The sequence below is a fragment of the Vanrija albida genome (assembly GCF_041260175.1).
Source record: "Vanrija albida strain AlHP1 chromosome Unknown contig_4, whole genome shotgun sequence".
Classification (NCBI taxonomy): Eukaryota; Fungi; Basidiomycota; class Tremellomycetes; order Trichosporonales; family Trichosporonaceae; genus Vanrija; species Vanrija albida.
In genome coordinates, this window is record NW_027191423.1 from 1,988,919 (window position 1) to 2,010,736 (window position 21,818).

At 64.0% G+C, this 21,818-nt stretch overlaps 8 protein-coding genes across 8 annotated transcripts; 7 read left to right on the forward strand and 1 right to left on the reverse strand.

Annotated features, from left to right (window-relative positions):
• Positions 1-419: 419 nt before the first annotated feature.
• Q8F55_005506 (uncharacterized protein) lies at positions 420-3,062 on the forward strand (the record flags this gene model as incomplete). Its single annotated transcript, XM_069353995.1, has 13 exons — positions 420-638; positions 690-968; positions 1,006-1,107; positions 1,143-1,180; positions 1,217-1,508; positions 1,555-1,649; positions 1,687-1,852; positions 1,892-2,121; positions 2,169-2,368; positions 2,418-2,430; positions 2,482-2,701; positions 2,739-2,883; positions 2,932-3,062. 13 exons carry the CDS (start codon positions 420-422, stop codon positions 3,060-3,062), a joined length of 2,130 nt encoding a protein of 709 aa, XP_069208637.1.
• A 511-nt stretch (positions 3,063-3,573) lies between these two features.
• Positions 3,574-4,402, forward strand: Q8F55_005507 (uncharacterized protein; the record flags this gene model as incomplete). Its single annotated transcript, XM_069353996.1, has 4 exons — positions 3,574-3,688; positions 3,765-4,127; positions 4,177-4,343; positions 4,394-4,402. 4 exons carry the CDS (start codon positions 3,574-3,576, stop codon positions 4,400-4,402), a joined length of 654 nt encoding a protein of 217 aa, XP_069208638.1.
• Positions 4,403-6,252: 1,850 nt separating this feature from the next.
• Q8F55_005508 (uncharacterized protein) lies at positions 6,253-7,319 on the forward strand (the record flags this gene model as incomplete). The annotated part of the gene is made up of 8 exons (XM_069353997.1): positions 6,253-6,334; positions 6,370-6,441; positions 6,478-6,530; positions 6,569-6,696; positions 6,801-6,839; positions 6,891-7,030; positions 7,078-7,244; positions 7,290-7,319. 8 exons carry the CDS (start codon positions 6,253-6,255, stop codon positions 7,317-7,319), a joined length of 711 nt encoding a protein of 236 aa, XP_069208639.1.
• A 214-nt stretch (positions 7,320-7,533) lies between these two features.
• Q8F55_005509 (uncharacterized protein) lies at positions 7,534-10,662 on the forward strand (the record flags this gene model as incomplete). The annotated part of the gene is made up of 5 exons (XM_069353998.1): positions 7,534-7,686; positions 7,786-9,066; positions 9,123-10,104; positions 10,145-10,427; positions 10,473-10,662. 5 exons carry the CDS (start codon positions 7,534-7,536, stop codon positions 10,660-10,662), a joined length of 2,889 nt encoding a protein of 962 aa, XP_069208640.1.
• A 490-nt stretch (positions 10,663-11,152) lies between these two features.
• Positions 11,153-12,329, reverse strand: GDT1 (GCR1-dependent translation factor 1; the record flags this gene model as incomplete). Its single annotated transcript, XM_069353999.1, has 6 exons — positions 11,153-11,247; positions 11,328-11,433; positions 11,473-11,967; positions 12,016-12,158; positions 12,194-12,238; positions 12,296-12,329. The coding sequence occupies 6 exons, from the start codon at positions 12,327-12,329 to the stop codon at positions 11,153-11,155; spliced, it is 918 nt and encodes a 305-aa protein (XP_069208641.1).
• A 432-nt stretch (positions 12,330-12,761) lies between these two features.
• On the forward strand, positions 12,762-14,439 carry AGE2 (ARF GAP with effector function(s); the record flags this gene model as incomplete). The annotated part of the gene is made up of 8 exons (XM_069354000.1): positions 12,762-12,774; positions 12,821-12,910; positions 12,994-13,018; positions 13,062-13,126; positions 13,166-13,209; positions 13,256-13,335; positions 13,398-13,515; positions 13,552-14,439. The coding sequence occupies 8 exons, from the start codon at positions 12,762-12,764 to the stop codon at positions 14,437-14,439; spliced, it is 1,323 nt and encodes a 440-aa protein (XP_069208642.1).
• Positions 14,440-14,770: 331 nt separating this feature from the next.
• Positions 14,771-16,952, forward strand: MNS1 (mannosyl-oligosaccharide alpha-1,2-mannosidase; the record flags this gene model as incomplete). The annotated part of the gene is made up of 8 exons (XM_069354001.1): positions 14,771-14,863; positions 15,061-15,243; positions 15,279-15,815; positions 15,850-16,145; positions 16,185-16,687; positions 16,736-16,783; positions 16,832-16,851; positions 16,896-16,952. 8 exons carry the CDS (start codon positions 14,771-14,773, stop codon positions 16,950-16,952), a joined length of 1,737 nt encoding a protein of 578 aa, XP_069208643.1.
• A 754-nt stretch (positions 16,953-17,706) lies between these two features.
• Q8F55_005513 (uncharacterized protein) lies at positions 17,707-21,712 on the forward strand (the record flags this gene model as incomplete). Its single annotated transcript, XM_069354002.1, has 13 exons — positions 17,707-17,785; positions 17,828-17,999; positions 18,037-18,134; positions 18,169-18,227; positions 18,261-20,102; positions 20,139-20,673; positions 20,709-20,797; positions 20,845-20,990; positions 21,033-21,099; positions 21,142-21,319; positions 21,359-21,444; positions 21,483-21,531; positions 21,582-21,712. 13 exons carry the CDS (start codon positions 17,707-17,709, stop codon positions 21,710-21,712), a joined length of 3,531 nt encoding a protein of 1,176 aa, XP_069208644.1.
• Positions 21,713-21,818: the final 106 nt, after the last annotated feature.

Sequence of the window (21,818 nt, forward strand, 5' to 3'; positions counted from 1 at the left end):
TGACGCGCCGTTAAACTCAAATGCTCCACCCTTCCACGTGGCTTTCCTAATGGTACTGCTCAGCTCCTAATACCCTCATCAAGCATCTAATATCACATCACGTGACCATTAGAACAATCGCGAATCCGCTCTCGGCCGTGTGCGGGGTTCGGCATGGTCCGGCCAGGCGCGGCGGTTGATATTGCCGGGTCTCGGTATCCCCAATCGGCTCGGACTGCCAGTGCCTCACCCAGTCCAGCAGCATCCGACGCACAACCCCACGGGCCACGGGACGACCCCGCTCTCAAGCTCCAAGACGCGCCCTCACGCGAGGTGACCGACAAGCGGAGAAGGAGCGGAACATCGGCACACCGATTCCATCTATCCAAAACGACAGCCCCCCTCTCGGCTCCTCGTTGCTCTCCACACCATCTGCCATCATGACCACCACCGCAGCTGCCGACTCTGATCTCCTCTGGCTCCCAGCGCACCCCGAGCGCGCACAGTCGACGCTCCTCCGCGAAAAGGTCGCGCAGAAGTACGGCCTCAAGCTCGACACGTACGAGGACCTCCTCAAGTGGTCGATCGAGCACCGCGGCGACTTCTGGTCCGAGGTCTGGGACTGGGAGGGCGTGCTCGGTGACAAGGGTGCTACGCCGGTGCGTTGCTTGAGGGCACTGTCGGAGCTGCGCGCTGACGGATACTTCCAGTTTGTTGACGAGGCGGTTCCTCCGCGCTCCAACCCCGTGTGGTTTCCCAACGCGTCTGTCAACTGGGCCGAGAACCAGCTCCGCCACGCCAAGACGCACCCCGACGACATTGCTGTCATCGACACGACTGAGCACTCGCCTGAGGAGGGCTACACCCCTGCCCCCCGCCATATCACCCAGCGCGAGCTCCTCAACCTCGTCGGCCAGATCCAGCGCGGCCTCAAGGCGGCTGGCGTCAAGAAGGGCCACCGTGTCTGCTACTGGGGCGGCAACCGCGTTGTAAGTGGCCGAGTGCTAAGCCCGCTGACGCGACTAGGAATCCGTTGCCGTCCTCCTCGCGACCAACTCGGTCGGCGCCATCTTCTCCTCTGCCGCTGCCGACTTTGGCGTGGACGGCGTGATCGAGCGTCTTGAGCAGGTGGGTCGCTGGCTCTGACTTGCGCTGACCGCCAGATCAAGCCACACGTCCTCTTTGTCTCCAACGGTGTTGTGTGAGTTGCCAGAGTTGGACGTCGCTGACACCCCAGCTACAACGGCAAGGCTCGCCCGCTCATCCAGCTCCTCCCCAAGCTGTTCTCGGCTCTGGCCACTCCCCCGGCTGTGACGGTCGTGATCAACCACCTCCCTGACTCGATCAACCCCCAGTCGGATGTGAAGAAGTTCCTCGCAAACCCTCCCGACGCCCGTACAAAGTTCGAGACCTTCGAGTCCTTCATTGGGACCGAGCCCGCCGAGCCCACCTTTGAGCGTGGTGGCTTCAACGACCCGATCTGGATCCTGTTCTCCAGTGGAACAACGGGCAAGCCAAAGGCCATTGTTGTGAGTTGTATTGAAGGCTGGCGAGCTGTCCCGCTCACACCTGCAGCACCGCCAAGGTGGCATGCTGCTCGACTCGCTCCGCGAGCACCACATTCAAGGCGATATCACGCGTGGGGATGTCTTCTTCTACTACACGACACCGTGAGTGGTATTTCTGGGCGGGCACTGACGTGCACAGCGGATGGATGATGTTCCAGTACCTCGTGTCGGGCCTTGCCACCGGTGCCACCATTGTCTGCTACGAAGGCTCGCCTCTCAAGGACCCCGCCACCATGTGGAACATGATTGACGAGCACGGCGTCACTGCGTTTGGCACGAGTGCCAAGTACATTGAGCAGATCTCGGTGGGTTCATAGTGCACAGAAGCCCGCTAACCCGACCAGAAGCACTACCCCGACGTTGGCAAGAAGCACAAGCTCACGACGCTGCGGCAGATCATGTCGACGGGCTCGCCACTCGCCGCGCACCTGTTCGACTTTGTTTACGAAAACGTCAAGAAGGACGTGCTCCTCGGCTCGGTAACTGGCGGAACCGACATTTGCTCCGTGTTCGCGGGCCGCTGCACCAGCCTGCCCGTGTTCCGTGGCGAGATCCAGTGCCGTATGCTTGGCTTGTAAGTCGCGTGACTAGACCCCACCCCACCCATGCTGACTCGGCAAGCGCGCTCGACACGACGACCGACGCTTCTGGTGACGCCGGCGAGCTCATTGTCCGGAAGGCGTTCCCCATCGAGCCGGTTGGCTTTTGGCCATTGCCTCGTGACCTGCTGCCCGATGGCCAGAACATTGCCGAGGCCGATGTCAAGAACGCACAGGAGCGCTTCCTGGACAGCTACTTCAAAGACGACGAGGGCAACTGGTGTAAGTGGCAGCGAGAGCTTTGACCAAGGCTTGGCGCTGACGGATACAGACCATGGCGACTAGTGAGGCCGACAGATGCCGGGATACCCGAGAGGCGTACTAACATGCTGCAGCGTGCAGATCACCCCCTCGCGATACGGCAACGGTGGTGGTTTCATCATGCTCGGACGGTCAGACGGTGTGTTGAACCCCAGCGGTATTCGTTTCGGGCCGACCGACATCTACTCTGTTCTGGAGAACCCGGCATTTGCCGCACGGGGTGTCGAGGAGACGCTCGTTGTGGGCCTCCTCGTCGAGGGCGGATCAGACGAGAAGGTGGTGCTATTTGTCAAGGTGAGTGGTGTGCACAGGCGCGGGCTAACAATGTCAGATGCGCCCTGGAAAGGAACTGGACCCCGAGCTGCTCAAGCTCATCAAGGACTCGATCCGCACAGCCCGCTCGGCTCGCCATGTGCCCGCGAAAATCATCCAGGTAGCCGACATCCCCATGACGCTTACTGGCAAGAAGATTGAGGGTGAGTGCTGTGGTGTCGCGGGTACTGTCGCGTTGCTAACCTGCGCAGTGCCCATCCGCAAGGTGATCAACGGCTCGCCCGTGTCGGCCATCAACCCTGCGACCTTGCGCAACCCCGACTGTTTGGAAGAGTACGTGGCACTGGGCCTCAAGATGCGCCAGGAGGAGGGCATGGCCTAGGCGTGGGCTGTAGACGCATTGTGTGTATTCTCGTCTTGTATGGCCCCAGCGCATTGTACCGCGGGCAGCAGCATGAAACGGATCGGACCTGTGCGGGGTGTGTGGCCGGGTACAGAGCTGCCGGAGGGGCGAGTGTGGTGGGGTCGTGGGGGTCGTGCGGGGGATGTTATGGCAGTAGTCGCGAGTCGCCAGTGTGGCACGAGCGCGGCCGCTCGGTGGGCGCGGTGGGACACACTGTTCGGTGCGTCGTGCGTAGCGTCGTGCATCGCAAGTGACCTTCGGCAATGTGCTCGCATCGACGTATGCTTCGCCCTGGCCCAGCGTAGGGGGCCCGCGGGCTCGTCGCTCGCCCCACGCCACTGCGCGCAGGTACTTAACCCAGCAGCGTTGGGTGCACACCACCCCCCACCGCGCCGACAGACCCGGCCCTCGAGCTCGCTCCAGCCTACCCAGCGCCCCGACCCGGTTTCGTCCCCGCCCCGCGCTCCCCCCTAACCCGACTCCCTACACAATGTCCGCAGCCCGCTACGACGCCGAGAAGGGCGACGCCGTGCCATCCGACTACCGCCACACAGTGGTCGCGCTGCCGCCCAGCCCGCCGAAGCGCGCCAACCCTACGCCGCTGGGTGAGTCGCAGCCTCGCCGACTAGTCGCTCGCTGCGCTCGCTCGTCCGCTCGCCCGCTCGCCCGCTCACGCCCCAGGCCTGTTCAGCTTCGCGTCCACCACCCTCCTCCTCTCCTTCCTCAACGCCAACACGCGCGGCCTGCACGCCGCCAACATGGTCGTCGGGATGGCCTTCTTCGTCGGCGGGCTGGCCCAGTTCGTCGCCGGCATCTTCGAGTACTTTGCCGGCGCGACGTTTGGCTTCACCGCCTTTGTTACCTACGGCTGTTTCTGGGGGAGCATCGGCCTCATCTTCTGGCCGAGCAGCGGCATTCTGGCCGCGTACAAGACTCCCGAGGACCTCAACAACGCGCTGGGGCTGTTCATGATGGTGTGGTTTGTGTTTACGACCATCATGACGGTGGGCACGATCCGGTCCAACGTCGGGCTGTTCCTCGTCTGTGAGTGGCAGCGGCCGCGAGAGAGAGCGCGCTGACGCGCACCCCCCAGTCTTCACCGTCGATATCACGTTCCTCCTCCTCGGCGTCGGCCACCTCATGATCGCGCCCAAGGTGCTCCAGGCGGGCGGGTACGTCGGCTGCGTGGCGGCCTTCTTCGCGTTCTACGTGGCCACGAGCGCGCTCTACGCCGCCGAGGGCATGCCCTTCTCGCTGCCGGTGAGTGGATTGCGAGGGCCCGCTGACCCCAGGTCGTGCCCCTTGTCAAGAACGACTAACGTGTTGGTGGGCGAGAGGAGGTGCAAGGAGACAGGCGCAAGGAGACAGACGCAAGGAGAAGCAAGGTAGCCCAGTTGTATGTACATACAATGGGCATGCAGTGGATGAGTGGGTGCCGGCTGGGCTGATGAGGGGTGGTGTGAGAGGGTGACGGTGACGAGGTCAAGGTCAGTCTGTCGCCTGCCGCCACACGCAGCCGCCACTTGCCCCACTCGCCCCACTCGGCCCACTCGGCCCACCCTCGCCCTGCTCGCTAACAACAATCTCCTGATTACGCCCTCGAGACACCGATATCGGAGAGCTGATCTCATAGCGCTGAGCAGCTGACATCTACTCGAGCGCCGTGGAACTGCCCCGCTGAAGACTACACCACCAGGCTTCCTTGCCCGCACCGGAGCTGTGGGAGCCACGACCCCCGCGACCCACTCCCCATCCTCTCTTCCCTGCTCTCCTCGCTCACTCACGCAACCACCCCCTTGTCGTCGGCTGCCGTCGGCGCACTGACCGTCTGGCCCGGCACCGAACGCCAGGGGGTCGCAATTTCTGGGCCGACTGAAACCGATGAGCGCAATGAGCGGCGGTGCGTTATCGGGGGCCTGTGCGACCCATGCCAAGTCGCGCCTATCGCGTCGTGTCCACCCCTCGACTTTCTCAACGTGTCGTTCTTGTTCGTTGGATCGTTGGCACTGTCGCCATCTGGGCTGGGCCGGGGGTGGTGTGTCAGCTCGCGCCCAGAGCCACCGTTTCAGCCCTAGCCGACCGTGGCGAGATGCAGATCAGCGACAGCGATGGGCAACGCGAAGCCGAGTCACGCGAGCATCTCGACCGCTCATCATGACCTCCAAAGGCCCAGCAACCCCAGGATGCCCAAGACGGGACCCCTCGGCGCCGTCCTTTGATTGGCGACTGAGTGACTGCGACGAAGTGTGTGGCTTGGCGGATCCCGGGCGGACCCCCAAACAGCAACGGCAACGCCCGGCAACACCCCGCTCGGTGCAGAGTGGGTCGTCGTGCCTCCGGCCCCCGCGTCCCCGCGCACCCCGCGGCCCCCTTGCTCGTCATTGTTCATTGTACGCCCCGGCCTCGTCGCCGCGCGCGCGCTGAGTCATGCAACAATGGGCAGAGTGAAGCGGGGCGCGGCGGGGCCGGTGCGCAGTCGAATCATAGCAACGTTGCTATCTTTGGCACGCTTGGCGTGGGGGCGCGTGGGGGCGCGGCAGGGCGTCGGTCGGCGGGGCGGGCGGCGGCGGCGGTGGTGAGCTGCGGCAACTGTCGTCACGAGGGGTTTTAGCATGACACTAGTAGGGGCTATTGCCGCGGGTCGCACGCTGCCACGCAGGGCGAGGGGCGGTCAGCTGCTCGCCCAGGTGTCCCAGGTGCTCACTCGCAGTCAAGCCGCGCAGAGCCGATGCCGAGGAATGGAATGGACACGAGTGGATCAGTCGTCGTCCGGTCGTCCACTCGGGACGGCGCCGCCCACAGCCGCAAAGGGGGGTCAAACACGACGAGACGAGCGAGTGGGAGTCAACACTAGGCAGCAAGCAGCACACTACGCGCCCGCCCTCCCGCCCTCACCCACACACATCGGGCAGTGTGCGAACAGTCTTGCTCGACACTGCTCCAGTCCAGTCATTCCTCGCGCCCCTCCGAGTCCAGCCCCTCCGACTACCCCCCTTCCTCCCTTCCTCCGACTATTAAACGCCCCCCATCTGCCTTCCCTCCTTCCTTCCTCCCTTGTCCCCACTCCCTGCTCCTCCCATAACCCAGCCAGCAGCACGCTTGCTCACCTCCCTCTCGTCCAGACCATCCTCAAAGACCCAGCAACACCTTCCTCTTCAACGCAGCTACCATGTCGACCCACGAGGAGCCCAAGGTCGCCGGCGAGGTCCACGTCAACGACCACAACGGCTACAACAGCGGCCAGCACCTCAGTGAGTAGCCCCACACCGCTCTGCTCACACCCCAGACGTGTACAACTCGCGCCAGCCGGGCTTCCCCATCTACGGCCCCAAGAAGAAGGCCAACCCCGGTCCTCTTGGTGGGTTAGCTCTTGCTTGCGTGTCTAACCTGCCAGGCCTCTTCTGCTTCGCGTCGACTACGCTCCTCCTTAGCTTCATCAACGTCAAGGTAGGTTCTCCACCATCAGCTAGACTGACACCTGCCAGGCTCGCCACCTCGCCGAGCCCAACATCGTCACGGGTCTCGCCTTTGCCCTCGGTGGCGCCGGCCAGTTCCTCGCCGGTATCCTCGAGTTCTGCGTTGGCAACACGTTTGGCCTCACTGCCTTTGTCAGGTGAGTTGGAATGCGTGTATGGCCCGATCCAGACGGCCGTAGCGTGTGCGACACACAAAGCCGCCCACTCTGCCACTTGGCGTGCCTGGCTAACAAACAATCAGCTATGGTGGTTTCTGGATCTCAGTCGGCTTCCTCTTCTGGTGAGTCAAGTAGCCCGTTGGTGCAAGGCCACGCTGACGCGCTACCCTCAGGCCGTCGTCTGGCATGCTTGCGGCGTACAAGGGCACCGACCTTGACCAGGCGCTGGGCTTGTTCATGATGGTATGGTTTGTCTTCACGACGCTCATGCTCCTCGCCACCTTCCGCTCGAGCGCCGGTCTTGTGGCTGTGTGTGAGTAGGCCCGTGCACACCTGAGACAACCCACACTCACACTACAGTCTTCTTCCTCTCTCTCACCTTCCTCCTCCTCGGCATCGGCTACCTCCTGGTCAAGCCCGTCATCCTCAAGGCGGCCGGGTACTTTGGTATCGTCACCGCTGCCTGCGCCTACTACACTGCGCTCCACGGCCTTCTCACGGCCGAGGCTGCGCCGTTTGGCATCCCTGTGAGTCCAGTTGAATCGCTGTCGGAGCCTCAACTGACCGCCCAGAACCCCTCGCTCGCCCGCAAGGAGGACTAAGGCTGCCACACTTGGGGCAGATGGAGGTCCCACGGAGACCCCATCCCTCACGGACACGATTGGTAATGTGAGCGAGAGAGAATGAATGCGGACGTCATCGGGCAATGCTCTTCGTGCAGTGCCCGAGTGTGCACAGTTTCCTGTATGTGTATGTAGTTAATGTGAAGAAGCATGAAGTCCCAAAGGTTGCCGTCGTGTCGCGTCGCTGCTCGAGATGGTCACGGAACCAATCGACCACCTCCACCGCACCACTCAGCGTGGAGGTGTCCATCTTCGCAACGACCTGCGACATCTCATCGCCGCATTCCACCTCATGCCCATCGCGATTCAAAGCATGTCGTCCAGACTAGAGTCGAAATCAGCAGTGGTGAGTAGCGCTGGGCGTCGTGCTGCGTCCCGCTGCTTCCCCAGCCACGCCAGCCCCCCTCCCTTCCACCCATCCCCATTGCACCTGCTGACTCACCAGCTGGGGCAGTACATGCTCCAGGGCTGGACGCTGACCGACCTCCAATGCGACGAGTGCGGGGTCACGCCTCTGATGCGCGAGCCGTCCGGTGCGGCGCAGCGCGCGGGGCGCGCCGCGATCCAGTTCTGCGCGCTCTGTGACGGCGGGCCCGAGGCGCCGAACCGCGCGCGTGCAAACGAGCCCGCGCCCTCGACCTACGCCACGGCCTCGGCGACGCCCGAGCCCCTCCCGGCCCCGAGCACGCCGGCGCGCGCCGCCCCCTCCTCCTCTTCCGCCGTCTCCCCACCGCCGCTGGCCAACGCAGCAGCCAAGCGCGCCGACCCCGAGGCCGCGGCCGACGCGATCGCCGCCCTCCTCCTCCAGGGCTACTCGCTCCTCTCGGCCGCGTGCCCCGACCCCGCGTGCGCCGGCGTCCCGCTCGTCGGCTTCCCCCGCAGGAAGGACGGCACGAAGGACCCGCGCCGCGAATGCGTCAGCTGCGGCAAGCGCTGGATCAACGAGCGCGACCTCGCAGAGTCGGGCCTCAGGATCCAGCAGGAGGCCGCGGCCTCGAGCTCGGCGACGACCCTCACCCCGGCCATGGGCCAGGCGACCATCGTCTCGGCGACCGTGCCCTCCAACGTGCCGACTACTCGGCCGGCGGAGGATGAGCCGGAGAGCCCGCGTACGCGTGCACGGAAGGACCTGTACGCGCAGGGCGAGGTCATCATGAAGGAGCGGCGCGCGGCGGAGGCCAAGAAGGCTGCTGAGGCTGCTGAGGCCGCCGCGGGTCCGTCGCGGGGGTACGCGGTGCCCAGTGCTGGGGAGCCAAGTTCCGCTCCGGCTTCAGCTTTGGGACTCGTATCGGCGAAGGCAGCGGACGAGGACGACGACTTTGAGATGGCCGACGACACACCCGCGGCGGCCCGCAAGCCGTTCGCGTCGGCCGACCACCGCCCCGAGCACGCTGACGGACGGTTCCGTGTCGTGCTCGTATCCACGGGCTCGGTGGCGAGCGTCAAGATCCCGCTCATCGTCGAGGCGCTCAAGAAGGACCCCAACGTCGATGTGCAGGTCGTCGCGACGCGCCCCTCGCTCCACTTCTACGACCGTGCGGCCGTCGAGGCGAGCAACCCCGGCGTCCGCGTCTGGACCGACGAGGACGAGTGGTCGGACTGGAAGAAGATCGGCGACCCGATCCTCCACATCGAGTTGCGAAGGTGGGCGGATCTCGTCGTCGTCGCGCCGACCTCGGCCGACATCCTCGCAAAGATCGCGGGTGGCTTGAGTGACAACCTTGTGGTGAGCTGCGCGCTCGTAAACGAAATGCAGCTTGCACTAACCCCCCCCCCCCCCAGCTGTCCATGCTCCGCGCACTTGCCCCCGAGACCCCAGTCATCCTCGCTCCGGCCATGAACACCTTCATGTACGAGCACCCCCTCACTGCCCGTCACGAGGCCTTCATCCGCGAGGTGCTCGGCTACTACATCCTCGGCCCCCAGGGCGCCGGCAAGCTCGCCTGTGGCGACGCTGGCGCGGGCAAGATGACCGACTGGAAGGACATTGTCTCAGTCATCCTCAGCTACGCCGCCGTGTTCCTCAACCGCTCCAACCAGTCGGACACGACCCTTCTCAAGTCGCTGCTCACGAGCATGACCAACCCTGCGCCATCGGCCCTGCTTCAGCCAGTCGTGACCCCAGCCGCACCGATTGCCGCACGCAACTTTGTGGTCCCTCCCGCCCAGCCTGTCCTCGTCCACCCTCAACCCCGGCCCGCTGCCCAGCAGTCTGTGACTCGCCCCATCCCCAAGCTCCGGAACCGTTTCCCGGTGCGAGACCTCAAGCGTCCATTGTCGGGGACGACGCCCAAGCGTCCGAAGTCCACGGCCGAGCGCTCGCCTCTCCACTTCCTCCGTTTCCTTCTCTACCCCTTCCTCGTCCTCCTCCACGTTGCATTCACCCTCTCGTCTATCGTCCTCCGCATCTTCCAGGCCAACCCTACGCCGCCTGATGAACTTACCAAGGACCCGCCTCAGCACGCCGCGCTCATCTTCGTCCCTGGTGCCACCAAGTCGGCCGAGTCGCGCCGCCTAGTAGCTGAACGCTACATTGAGAGCGTGAGACGCGCCGTGCAGTGGGCTGGCGAGTGGGGCGTGGGCACCATCAGCGTGTGGGACGGGGAGGGCCTCGGCATCAAGCACCACTCTGTGATCACGACGAGCTTGCTCCACCTTCCCCCGTCGCCTCCCAGCTCGACACCGCCGTCCCCGCCCCTGGGCATCGAGGAGATCGAGGACCTCGGCGAGAACACTGTCAAGGCTGCAGTTTATGTTGACACCGGTGAGCTATGATTCCAAGGCAAGAATCAGCTGACAATCAGACGCCGGATCGCGACGCGTTGAAATCCTCTTCTTGGCCCCTTCTGCCACCGACACGCTGACGCGCGTGACGCGTCAGTACGCGCGCGGCGGCGTCGCGCCGTCCGACGTGACGCAGGTCCACCTCGACCACGATGTCAAGGCCGACCTCGGTCTCCCGTCCGACCCCGACCTCGTCATCATCCACCACCTCTCGCCTCCGGGCTTCATCCGCGGCCTCCTTCCCCGCCCGGCACCAGAGCTTTGGGGCTACCCGGCTTGGACTTTGCGCCTCTCCGAGATCTAGTGGGTGGAGCTTGTCATTCCTGCTTGGCTGAGCTAACCCCTCAGCACCCACCCCCCCACGCTGCCCCTCTACCTCATGACACTCGGCGAGCTTCTGCAAAACTCGCCCCTGCCTGTACTGCGCAAGCTTGGGACCCTGTTCCCCAGCGCCGACAGCAAAGGCGTGCTCTCGGTCGACGCTTGGGAGGGTGCCCAGGGCGCTTGGGAGAAGGTCGAGCAGCGACGAGGCAAGTAAGGGTGGCGAGGTTGTTGTGTTTAGATACGTCGCCATGTCCGCAGCAGATGCACAGCGTTTGAGCTCGGCGACGGCTTGGCCGCAGCGTCCACAGCTGCTAACCCCTCCTTGGCGACTTGGCCCGGCCAATGCGCGCGCCAAACCCCGCTCTCCCGATCGCGCATCGGTGCACGGTGCACGCGACCGCGCTTTCCAGGTGCAAGGTGCCACGCGCCACGACCGTGTCTACACGCGTGCGCCCGCATATCGCGCTCGGTGGTCCAATTCTGTACATGAGCCGAAGCTCGGTCTATGCATGATGCTATGAAGGGTTCTCCCCCGCGAACACGTCGCGGGGGCCAGCCAGACGCCGGCGCCGGCACAACACCGTTTCACCGCCGTGTCGTCAGTCCGAAGACCGGACCCCCTGTTCTGTAGCAGGCGACAGTGTCTGTTCGCGCCATCCCTGTGTGCCAGCCCGTGGCACCAGCAGCAGCCCGCCACCGTCACCCTAGGCGGCGTCCGTGGCGTCCAGGGGCGTGTGCCATGCCTCGACGGCGTAGAGGATTGCGAAAATGAAGAAGGCAAAGGCGCCCAGTAGGGAGACTGCGAAATGTCAGCGAGGCCCGAGTGGCATCCATCGGGAGACGGTGGCTCGCAGTCACCCGACACGTCGTCCGACTCACTGTGCTTGACGGAAATCTTTGTGGAGAGATACCGGCCGCCCATGACGGCGAGGAAGGTGCAGAGCGAGTGGCCGAGGATGGTGCCGAATGCAATGACCGGAATGCTCTAGGGGATCGATCAGCTCGGCCGCCATCGCCAACTCACATGAGCGCCAGCCATGGCAATCGTCGTGATCTGGGAGCGGTCGCCCCACTCGCCGAGGAAGGTGAGGATAAAGGCCTGCGCGAAGACGGGGTTGGTCATCATCTGGATGCCGTTGCGCGTGCCCTCGCGGACGCGGAGGATGAACTCTGACGGGCCCTTGCCGAGCGCCTTGCCGCCGGGGAGGACGATCGACTGGGAGCGGGTGCGCGACGGCGAGCGGCTGACGGCGCGCGGGCCGGGCGGCGCAGGCGAGGTCGGGCGCGACGGGCGGCCGCTGAGCCCGTTCTCGAGCGGGCCGAGGGAGCGCCCCTCCTCGAGCGCCTCGAGCGGGACCGCGCCGACGTCGAGGTCGTGCTCGGCCGCGTCTTCCTCGAGCTCCTCCTCGACCTCGCGCATCTCGTCCTGCAGGTGCGAGCTCGGCATCGCGAGCGCCTCCTGCACCATCTTGACGCCGAAGATGACGAACAGCGCGGCCGCAGCCCACAGCGTCCACACCTGCTGCGGTTAGTGCCCGAGAGAAAGAAAGCGCAGCACTTCACATACCTTGGGGATGAAGCCCAGAATAGCCCGCCCCAGCGCCGCCGACAGCACCGACATGACGACGAGCGAGGCGAACGCGCCGGCGAACACGGTTATCCGCGGGTGCCGCGACGCCATGATGGCCGCGATGAGGAACGTCTTGTCGCCTGGGTGTGAGCTGGGATCTGGAGCCAAGACCTACCAATCTCGGACACGACAATCATCACAAATGACTGGACGAAGGCATCTGGTGGGTGAGCTGGGCTGGGCTGGGGGGAAGCAGCTGACGCGACAGCCTACTCACGGAGGTTGCCCTCCTCGCTAGCGACTTCGCTCATTGTGATGTGAGCAACGTGCAAAGTCGAAGATGCGATGGGGGGAATGTTGAAAGGCGTTGGAGATTTTGGCGCGTGTCGTCGGCGTCGTCGTCACGGTTGAGGGTGGTGCTGCGGCTTTTGCTGCCAGCGGGCAGCGTGCAGAACAATTCGGCACACGGCCGTCAGTTGTCCAGGCACCGCTACTTACCACGTTTCCCGCAACGCCCTGGGTGGGGTTTGAAGTCAACTGCCGCAACTTAGGCGTGCAACAAAGTGGGGGAATATAGGCCTGAGGGAGTTTAGGCGCTTCAGCCACTGCAACGCGTCCCCTCGCCTGCCTCGTGTCCCGCTCGATCGATCGCGCTGTCGTCAATGCAATGTTGTGCTGGCCGCATTTGTCGACTCGTCGTCGTTTCCTTCCCCCCCAACTCGAACCACATCTTGCACATACCCATGTCTAGGCAGGGTGAGTCAGGCTACACACCTCTGTAGCACCCACTTACACGCACCAGAAAAGGCCCAGACAGAGCGCAACGCGCGCATCCTCCGCGACCTCGTCAAGCAGCCCGACAACAAGGCCTGTGCAGACTGTCGCAAGAACGGTACGTCGTGCGAGCGCTGCTGCTTGCTTCGTGAAGACCCAGCAGCCAGCTCCCGTCCATATCACTCGCTGACCATCCCCCAGACGCGCGCTGGGCATCATGGAACCTGTAAGTCGACCCCCGGCCCTCCCGTACCGCGCTCACACGACAGCGGCGTCTTCCTCTGTATCCGGTGCTCCGGAATCCACCGGTCCATGGGCACGCACATTAGCAAGGGTGCGTGAGGCGGTGCATGCCTGTGCTGACAACTTCCAGTCAAGAGTATTGACCTCGACATCTGGACGCCGGAGCAGATGGAGGTGAGTTGGGTGGCGGCGTGCACGGCCCGAGCTAACGTACGCGAAGACTGTTCAGAAGTGGGGAAACAGGCGCGCCAACCTGTACTGGGAGCGCCATCTCAAGGCTGGACACGTCCCGCCCGAGCAGTGAGTAGTGGCGCAGCGCCTGTTGCGACACTGCCGCAAAAGAGCACGTCCTGACTGTACAGCAAAATCGAATCGTTCATCCGGTCAAAGTACGAGTCGCGCCGCTGGGCCATGGACGGTCCGCCACCAAAAGACCCCAGTGTCCTCGAGGACGGATCCGCACAGCCACAGCAGCAGGCGGTAGGTCGACGCGATGAGCACCGCCTGACACCACAGCCTCCCGTCAACACCGCGACGCGTCCTACGCCGACCGCGCCAGCAGCCCCACCAAAGCCCGCGTCGCCTCCCAACGCCGCGCCGCGCCAGCACCCCCTCCTCTCCCGCCAGACGCAGGCCAAGGCCCAGCCGGCCCGCCCCACACCGCAGGCCCAGCCTCTCTTTGACATCTTTGGCGACGAGCCAGCGCCGCCGGCCGCTGCGCCGACCGCCGCTCCTGTGCCGCAGGCGCGCTCGCCCCCTGCTGTGACGGCCGCGACGGCTCCTGGCCCCACCCCTGCTGCGGCCCCCGCTGCGCCTGCCTCCAACATCTACGACCTCGACTTCAAGGCGCCTTCTGCCACGCCGCGCGCGCAGACCGCCAAGGCTGACATCATGTCCCTCTTCTCCCAGCCTCCCGCAGGTTCTGCTGTCGCTCCTGGTGGCTTCTTCGCCGCCTCCAATGCCCCTCCGCCCCAGGCGAACCCCTACGGATCGTGGAACGGCGGTATCACGTCGACTGCGCCTCAGCAGTCTCAGACCCAGGCGCCTCTGCCTGCCCAGAACAACTGGGGCGGCTTCAACGACCAGGCCGCGTGGGGTGCCCCGGCCCAGCAGCCCCAGCAGCAGCAGCAGCAGCCCGCCCAGTCGCAGTGGGGCCAGCCAACACAGCCCGTGCAACAGCAGCAGTGGGGCTCGCCGACGGCGACCCAGCCTCAGCAGCAGGTGCAGTGGGGCGCCGCGCCGGTCCAGTCGCAGCCCGTGCAGCAGCAGTGGGGCCAGGCGCCTCAGCAGCCCGCAGGCAACCTGTGGGGCGCAACGGCCGCGGACCCGTGGGCTCAGCCCGTGGCCGCGCCTGCGCCACCGAAGAAGGACACGCGCGACCCCTTCGCCAACATTTGGGAGTGAGCGCGCGTGCGCATAGGAGGATTGTATACGGCTAGATTGTGTAGAGTTGAAGTTGCATCTTATCAATGCGGTAGGGGGCTGGGTCGCAACTAATGGAGGCGGCGTAGGCGTCGTAGGCGTCGTAGCGAGTTGGGCTTGTAGCAAGCGATCTGATGCATCGAGATCTGATGAGATGCATGAGAATAAGGCGACGAGTGCGGGGACCCCGCGCGGTGACGCGCAGCCGGCCACGACGATTCGCTGGTGCTGCGGTGACCGTCGCTGCCCCTCGCGCGCTTCATCTCACACGTCGACGCTGGGAACAGCTCTTGGCTTCACACACTCGCCAACAATGAGCAGCAATACGCTACGCGAGCGTAAACCGGCGGCGTCGAGCTCGGCGCCAGCTGATGAGAAGCGCAGCGTTGAAAGGGCGACGACCAAGGTGAGCTCGCCGCTGTGGTTTCAGCGCTGACAAGAAGAAGGATGGAGATGCGCCGAACGGCGGGCGCCTCCTCCTCCTCCTTGCTGGCCTAGCCGCAGCCGTCTTCTTCGGCGCAAAGGTGAGTACTGCCTTCCTCTCGGCGCGAGCACGAGCTCGTGCGGCTTGCCCGCCTCGTCTAGCCCAGCTCACACACCCAGGTCTGGCCCGAGGCCTCCAAGCTCGTGTTCGGCACCAACAACGAGCCGACCTCGGCGCAGACCTTCCTCCCCGGCCTGCGGTTCGGCCGCCTCGAGCCGTCCGATCGGCCCAAGGTGTCCCCGACCGAGCTGCACCTCGACGCTGATGTTGAGCGGCGCGATGCCGTCCGCGAGGCGTTTGACGTGAGCGCCAAGCCCTTCGTCGCTGACCCCCCTAGTGGAGCTGGAAGGCGTACGAGCGCTGCGCGATGGGCGCCGACGAGCTCCACCCGCTCTCGTGCTCGGGCTCCAACCTGACCTCGGCCGGCGGTGTCGGGTACACGATCATCGACTCCCTCGGCTCGCTCCTCGTCATGGACTTTGTCGACGAGTACAAGCGCGCGGCGGTGTGGTGCCGCGCCAACCTCGACTTTGACCGCGACGGCGTGTTCAACACGTTCGAGACGACGATCCGCGTGCTCGGCGGCCTGCTCTCGGCCCACTACCTCACCAGCGTGCACCCTGACCCGGCGGTGCAGGCCGACGCGCCGTTCTTCCTCGAGCGCGCGACCGACATTGGCGACCGCCTCCTCGGCGCCTTCGACACGCCCACTGGCATTCCCTACTCCGGCATCAACCTGCACACGCGCCAGGGCATCCCTGACCGCGACAACAACGGGCTGGCGAGCCTGGCCGAGGCGGCGACGCTCCAGCTCGAGTTCAAGTACCTCTCGCACTTGACCGGCGACATGATCTACTGGCGCAAGGCGGAGAAGGTGGGTCGTGGTGCCGACCGTGCTGATGGGATAGGTGCTCCAGGTGATTCGCAACCAGGCAACGAACGACGGCATCGCGCCCATCTTCATCTCGCCCCAGAACGGCGGTTTCATCATGTCCGACATCCGCCTCGGCTCGCGCGGGGACTCGTACTACGAGTACCTGCTCAAGCAGTGGCTCCAGACCGGCCGCCAGGAGTCGGTCTACCGCGACATGTACGACGAGGCCATGGGCGGTATCAAGAAGCACCTGGTCGGGAGGACCAAGAAGAGCGGGCTCATCTTCACCAAGGAGCTTACGCCTGTGCGCATCCCCCAGACCGGCCAGATGTGGGTTTGGAGTGCAAGAGCCATCGCTAATCCGTGCAGGACGTGGCAGGTCACCCCCAAGCAGGACCACCTCGTGTGCTTCCTCGGTGGCTCGTTCATCCTCGGTGTCACCGAGAGCGGAAACCGCGACCTCGACTGGAACAACCTCGATGAGAACGACACTGAGGACTTCATTGTCGGCAGCGGTATTGTCAAGTCCTGCGTCGACACGTACAACACGGCTACTGGCCTCGGTGCCGAGATCGTCATGTTCCGCCAACCCACTGAGGAGAGGGCCGACATGGAGGATTGGTACATCAAGCCGGGCACCGGCCTCATTGACGCACGCAATATCCTCCGCCCCGAGACTGTCGAGTCGCTGATGCTCGCGTACCGCTCGACCGGTGACGAGAAGTACCGCGAGTGGGGCTGGAAGATCTTCCAGGCGTTCCAGGAGCACTGCCGTGTCGACAGCGGCGGGTACGCCATCATCCAGGACGTGCAGATCAACCCGGCCAAGCAGGAGGACCGCATGGAGACGTTCTGGCTGTCCGAGACGCTCAGTGGGTTTAGCTTGGCGCGTCCCGTTGTGCACAGCTGACTCTGCGCAGAGTACCTGTACCTGCTCTTTGACGACTCTGACCACATCCCCTTGAGCAGTGAGTCGGCGTGTACTTTGGGCAGAGACTGAGAGCTAACACATCCAGCCCACGTATTCAACACTGAGGTTTGTTTACCCCAGGGAAACCACCCGCATACTGACCCGCCCAGGCCCACATCCTGCCCGTGTTCACGCCCGCGCAGCTCACTGCGTTCTCGACGTCGTGAGTCAAGGCGGCGGCGCCCCGCGGCCATGCGGCCGACGGACATCTTTGCATAGATTGAGCATGTGCATATGTATGCGATTGATGCGGGCGTGGGGAGAGGTTGCAGCGGTAAGCATGAAGCCGCCGGCAGTCATATCCGAGAATGATTACAAAGTGGTGGGTAAACTAGCTTTGTCCTGGTGGAGGTTGTTACGTTGTTGGGGCGGGCGGGGCAAAGGGGAAAAGGACAGAGGTGATCGGCAGTGAGATGCAACCGCGCGCGTCATGGAGAGACGGACGAGGGACGAGGCAGGTAGACGGCCTCTGAAGCGAGGGCCGAGGGCCGTCGGCGACTGGCTGGCTGCCTCGTCCACCGTCCACCACCCCCCACGGAACCCTGCCACATCCCTCGCTCCCTTGGCGTCGGGCCACATGTGTCGAGCGGCGTGCAGATTGACTGGCTGGCTGCGTGCTCAGTGTCTGGGCCATGAGGCCGCAGCGGCAGCGGCGTCGAGGGCGGCGGCGGCGGCGGGCGGCTACAGCCAAGTGCCAATGCCGCCTGGTAGGCCCTGAGTGTCGTCGTCCCTTTGCAACTCCCCACTCCACCCAGTAGAGGCAATCAAAACGTCACTCGACCGACCACCCGGGGCCTGCCTCTGCCTCGGCCACTCTCTGCCTGCCTCCGCCAACTCAACTCCCGTTTACAACAGCTTCGCCCACTCCACCGTCTTGCCACTACACAAAGCACGCACGACCCGACACGGCAAGCCTACACCATGTCGGCGCGCAAGCTCCAGTCAAAGCTCTTCGGGGCCGTCAAGGACGCAAAAGAAGCAGCAAAGGACGCCGTGACCCGTGAGTCTGCAGTCTTGGCCGCTGATGCTGACTGACCCGCAGCCGCCGCAAAGAAGGAGGTGCCGGTCGAGGATGCGCCAGGCTCGGGGGCAGCGACACCCGTCCCCCCCTCGTCGGCCTCGGCGCCCGCCGCCGCGCCGGCCCACGAGGGCCCGCTCAAGATCAACATCCCCGCACCGATCTCGGCCGCACCCTCCGCCGCGCAGGTCCAGAAGTGAGTACCCCCGCCCGTGCGCTGTCCTGACGCCCAGCCTGCCGAAGAACCCTAGGGCGCCTGCTGCGCACGACGAGAGCACGCCGCCCGTCGCTGCTGAGAAGACGCCGCCCGCGCCGGAGAACGGCGCCTCGCGTGAGTGTTACTGTGAGATGTCGCTCAGACCCAGCCAAGCCCGCGAGACCGGCCAGCGCGGCCAGCGACGGCACGCCCGGCGCCGCGCCCAAGGTGAGTGTGCGGGTCTGGGCTCGCTGACCTTAGACGTTCCGCGATCGCCTGAGGGCGCAGCTCGGCACACGATACCGCTCGGTCGAGGAGTACCGCCTCCAGCAGTCAGACTCGTACGAAAAGCACTGGAAGCGCTGGGGCCCGTACCTCAGCGAGCGTCAGTGGGGTACCGTCCGCGAGGACTACTCTGAGAACGGCGACGCGTGGAACTCGTTCCCCTTCTCCATGTCCAAGAGCCGCGCGTACCGCTGGGGCGAGGACGGCATCGCTGGTATCTCGGACAACCACCAGCGCCTGTGTCTGTCGCTCGCGCTCTGGAACGGCAAGGACGATATCCTCAAGGAGCGCATGTACGGCCTCACGGGCGAGCAGGGAAACCACGGAGAGGACGTCAAGGAGCTCTACTACTACCTCGACTCGTCGCCGACCCACTCGTACATGAAGTACCTGTACAAGTACCCCCAGGGCAAGTACCCGTACCAGCAGCTGCTGGACGAGAACCGCAACCGCAGCCGCGACGTGCCCGAGTTTGAGATCATGGACACGGGGCTGTTTGACGAGGACAGGTACTGGGACGTGTTCGTCGAGTTTGCAAAGGACGAGGAGGACGAGAACTCGATGTCGATCCGCATCACGGCCTACAACCGTGGTCCTGACAAGGCCGATCTCCACCTCCTCCCGCAGATCTTCTTCCGCAACACCTGGTCCTGGCCAAAGGAGCTGCCCGAGAACATGCCCAACCTCAAGCAGATTGCCGAGGGTGTCATTGAGACGTCGCACGAGTCGCTCGCCCCGACCAGGCTGTACTGTCTCCCGTCTCCTGCGCCCGCCGCGCCGACCAAGAGCGGAGGTGTGGTGCTCGTTGACGGCGAGAGCATTGTCCCCGACCTCCTGTTCACCGAGAACGAGACCAACTTTGAGCGCCTGTACGGCGGCCACAACCGCACCCCGTACAACAAGGACGCGTTCCACGACTATGTCATCCCCTGGCACCGCCCGCCCATGCCCCAGCCAGAGAAGCCGACCGAGGACGAGAAGACCCCGACCGGTCTGCAGGACCCGACGCTGGACAACAAGCTCGCTGCGACTACCCTCGAGGACAAGGCGGCTGGCGACAAGCCCGCCGAGGCCAAGGTCGAGTCGGCAACTGTCAACGGCGAGCCCGTCGAGCCCGAGTACTGGCCCGCTGACAAGTTTGTCAACCCCGAGAGGACTGGTACCAAGGCAGCCGCGCACTACGTCTTCAGTGACGTCCCCGGAAACGGCGGCTGTGTCGTCGTGCGTCTCAAGATGACGCCCAACGCGCCCAGCGAGGACCCCACGATCCTCGACGAGGAGCTCTTCGATGACAACATTGAGGGCCGTCGCCAGGATGCCGACGAGTTCTACTTCAACCTCGCCCCCAGCGGCATTACGGATGACATGCGCAACGTCATGCGTCAAGCTCTTGCGGGCATGATGTGGACCAAGCAGTACTACCAGTACATCCAGCAGGAGTGGCTCAACGGTGACCCGTCCCAGCCACCACCGCCCCGTTCGCGCCGCTTCGGCCGTAACAAGGACTGGAAGCATCTCTACATCAACGACATTCTCTCCATGCCCGACAAGTGGGAGTACCCCTGGTTCGCTACCTGGGACACGGCCTTCCACTGTATCCCCTTGGCCATGGTCGACCCGGCCTTTGCCAAGCGCCAGCTTGATCTCATGACCAGGGAGTGGTACATGAAGCCTGATGGTGCTCTGCCCGCGTACGAGTGGAACTTCTCGGACGTCAACCCGCCCGTGCACGCCTGGGCCACTCTGCGTGTCTTCAAGCAGGAGCGAAAGATCTACGGCCGCGAGGATCTCAACTTCCTCGAGCGTGTCTTCCAGAAGGTGAGCCATGACGAAAGTACCCGCTGACAGTGCCAGCTGCTTCTCAACTTCACCTGGTGGGTCAACCGCAAGGACGCCGAGGGCAACAATGTCTTCGAGGGTGGTTTCCTCGGCCTCGACAACATTGGTGCCTTCAACCGCTCCGAGCCGCTTCCTTCGGGTGCCAAGCTCCGCCAGGCCGACGGCACGGCGTGGATGGCCTTCTTCGCGCTGCAGATGCTCAGCATTGCACTCGAGCTCTCAAAGCACAACTCGGTCTACGAGGACATCGCGTCCAAGTTCTTCGAGCACTTTATCCACATCGCCGACGCCATGACGTACCCTGCCTCCAACGACCAGGAGCTCTCCCTCTGGTCAGAAGAGGACGGCTTCTACTACGACGCCATCCAGTGGGGCTACGGCAACGCCACGCAGATGCCCATTCGCAGTATCGTCGGCATCATCCCCCTCTTCGCCACGCTCGTCCTCGAGCCTCACGTGCTCAAGAAGAACCCCGGATTCAGGAAGCGCATGCAGTGGTTCGTCGAGAACCAGCCCGAGGTCTCGCAGCGTAACATTGCTAGCATGAAGTGTAGGTTGGGCTGGAAGGGTTTGGCTGACGTGTAGCTCGTGGTCGTGGTGACCGTGTCCTGCTCGCGCTTGCGGACAAGGACCGCCTTGTCCGTATTCTCGAGAAGATGCTCGACGAGGATGAGGTTAGTTGCTGGAAGACTGGGTTTCCGATGACAACTAACGCCGACAGCTGCTGAGTGACTACGGTATCCGTTCGCTGTCCAAGTACCACAAGGAGCACCCGTACTCGATCACTGTCGACGGCCAGACCAACGAGGTGCCATACTGGCCTGGAGACTCGCACTCGGGCATGTTTGGTGGCAACAGTAACTGGCGGTGAGTTTACTGCTCCACAGGCTTCGAAACTGACAATACCAGTGGACCAATCTGGATCTGCATCTCGCATCTTGCCATGGAGTCGCTGCAACGATTCCACCAGTACTACGTGGGTGTTCGATCCTTTAGCAGTACCCGCTGACCTTAACAGGGCTCCGACCTTGCTGTTGAGTGCCCCACCGACTCGGGCTACTACATGAACCTGGCCGGTGCCGCCGAGGAGATCCAGCACCGCCTGATCCACATCTTCGCCCGCGACGACAACGGAGAGCGCGCTGTCAACGGTGGCAACAAGAAGCTCAACCACGACCCGCACTTCAAGGACTATGGTGCGTGCAGGTTCTTGGGACATGAACTAACCTGCCCAGTCCAGTTCTACGAGTTCTTCCACGGAGACACTGGACGTGGTCTCGGCGCGTCGCACCAGACTGGATGGACTGGTTTGGTCGCTTGGGTAAGCTTCATCGTTCATACGGTCAAGCTGACATTCAGCACATCTACTCGGTCGGCGAATGGTGCCGTCTGCCCAAGACACCCAAGAGTGAGTTGAGATGCCAGACATCGTTGTTCTGGACAGCTCTGACCCCACAGCACCGCGTTCCGTGGCCAAGCACTACTTCGACGAGGCCATCACCCCCAGCGAGGCGGGCGACGGCTCGCTCTACTCGGCGTACACGGACGTGTCCGAGGCGTTCGACGAGCCCGAGCCCGACGAGCTCTAACCTCCCGCAAGTTGTGTTAAACCTGCATAGTAAGCAAGATGGCCGTGTTTCCGCGGCCTGTAGAAAACTCATAAGCCCTGCCGTGAATGCATCGATTGCACCAGAA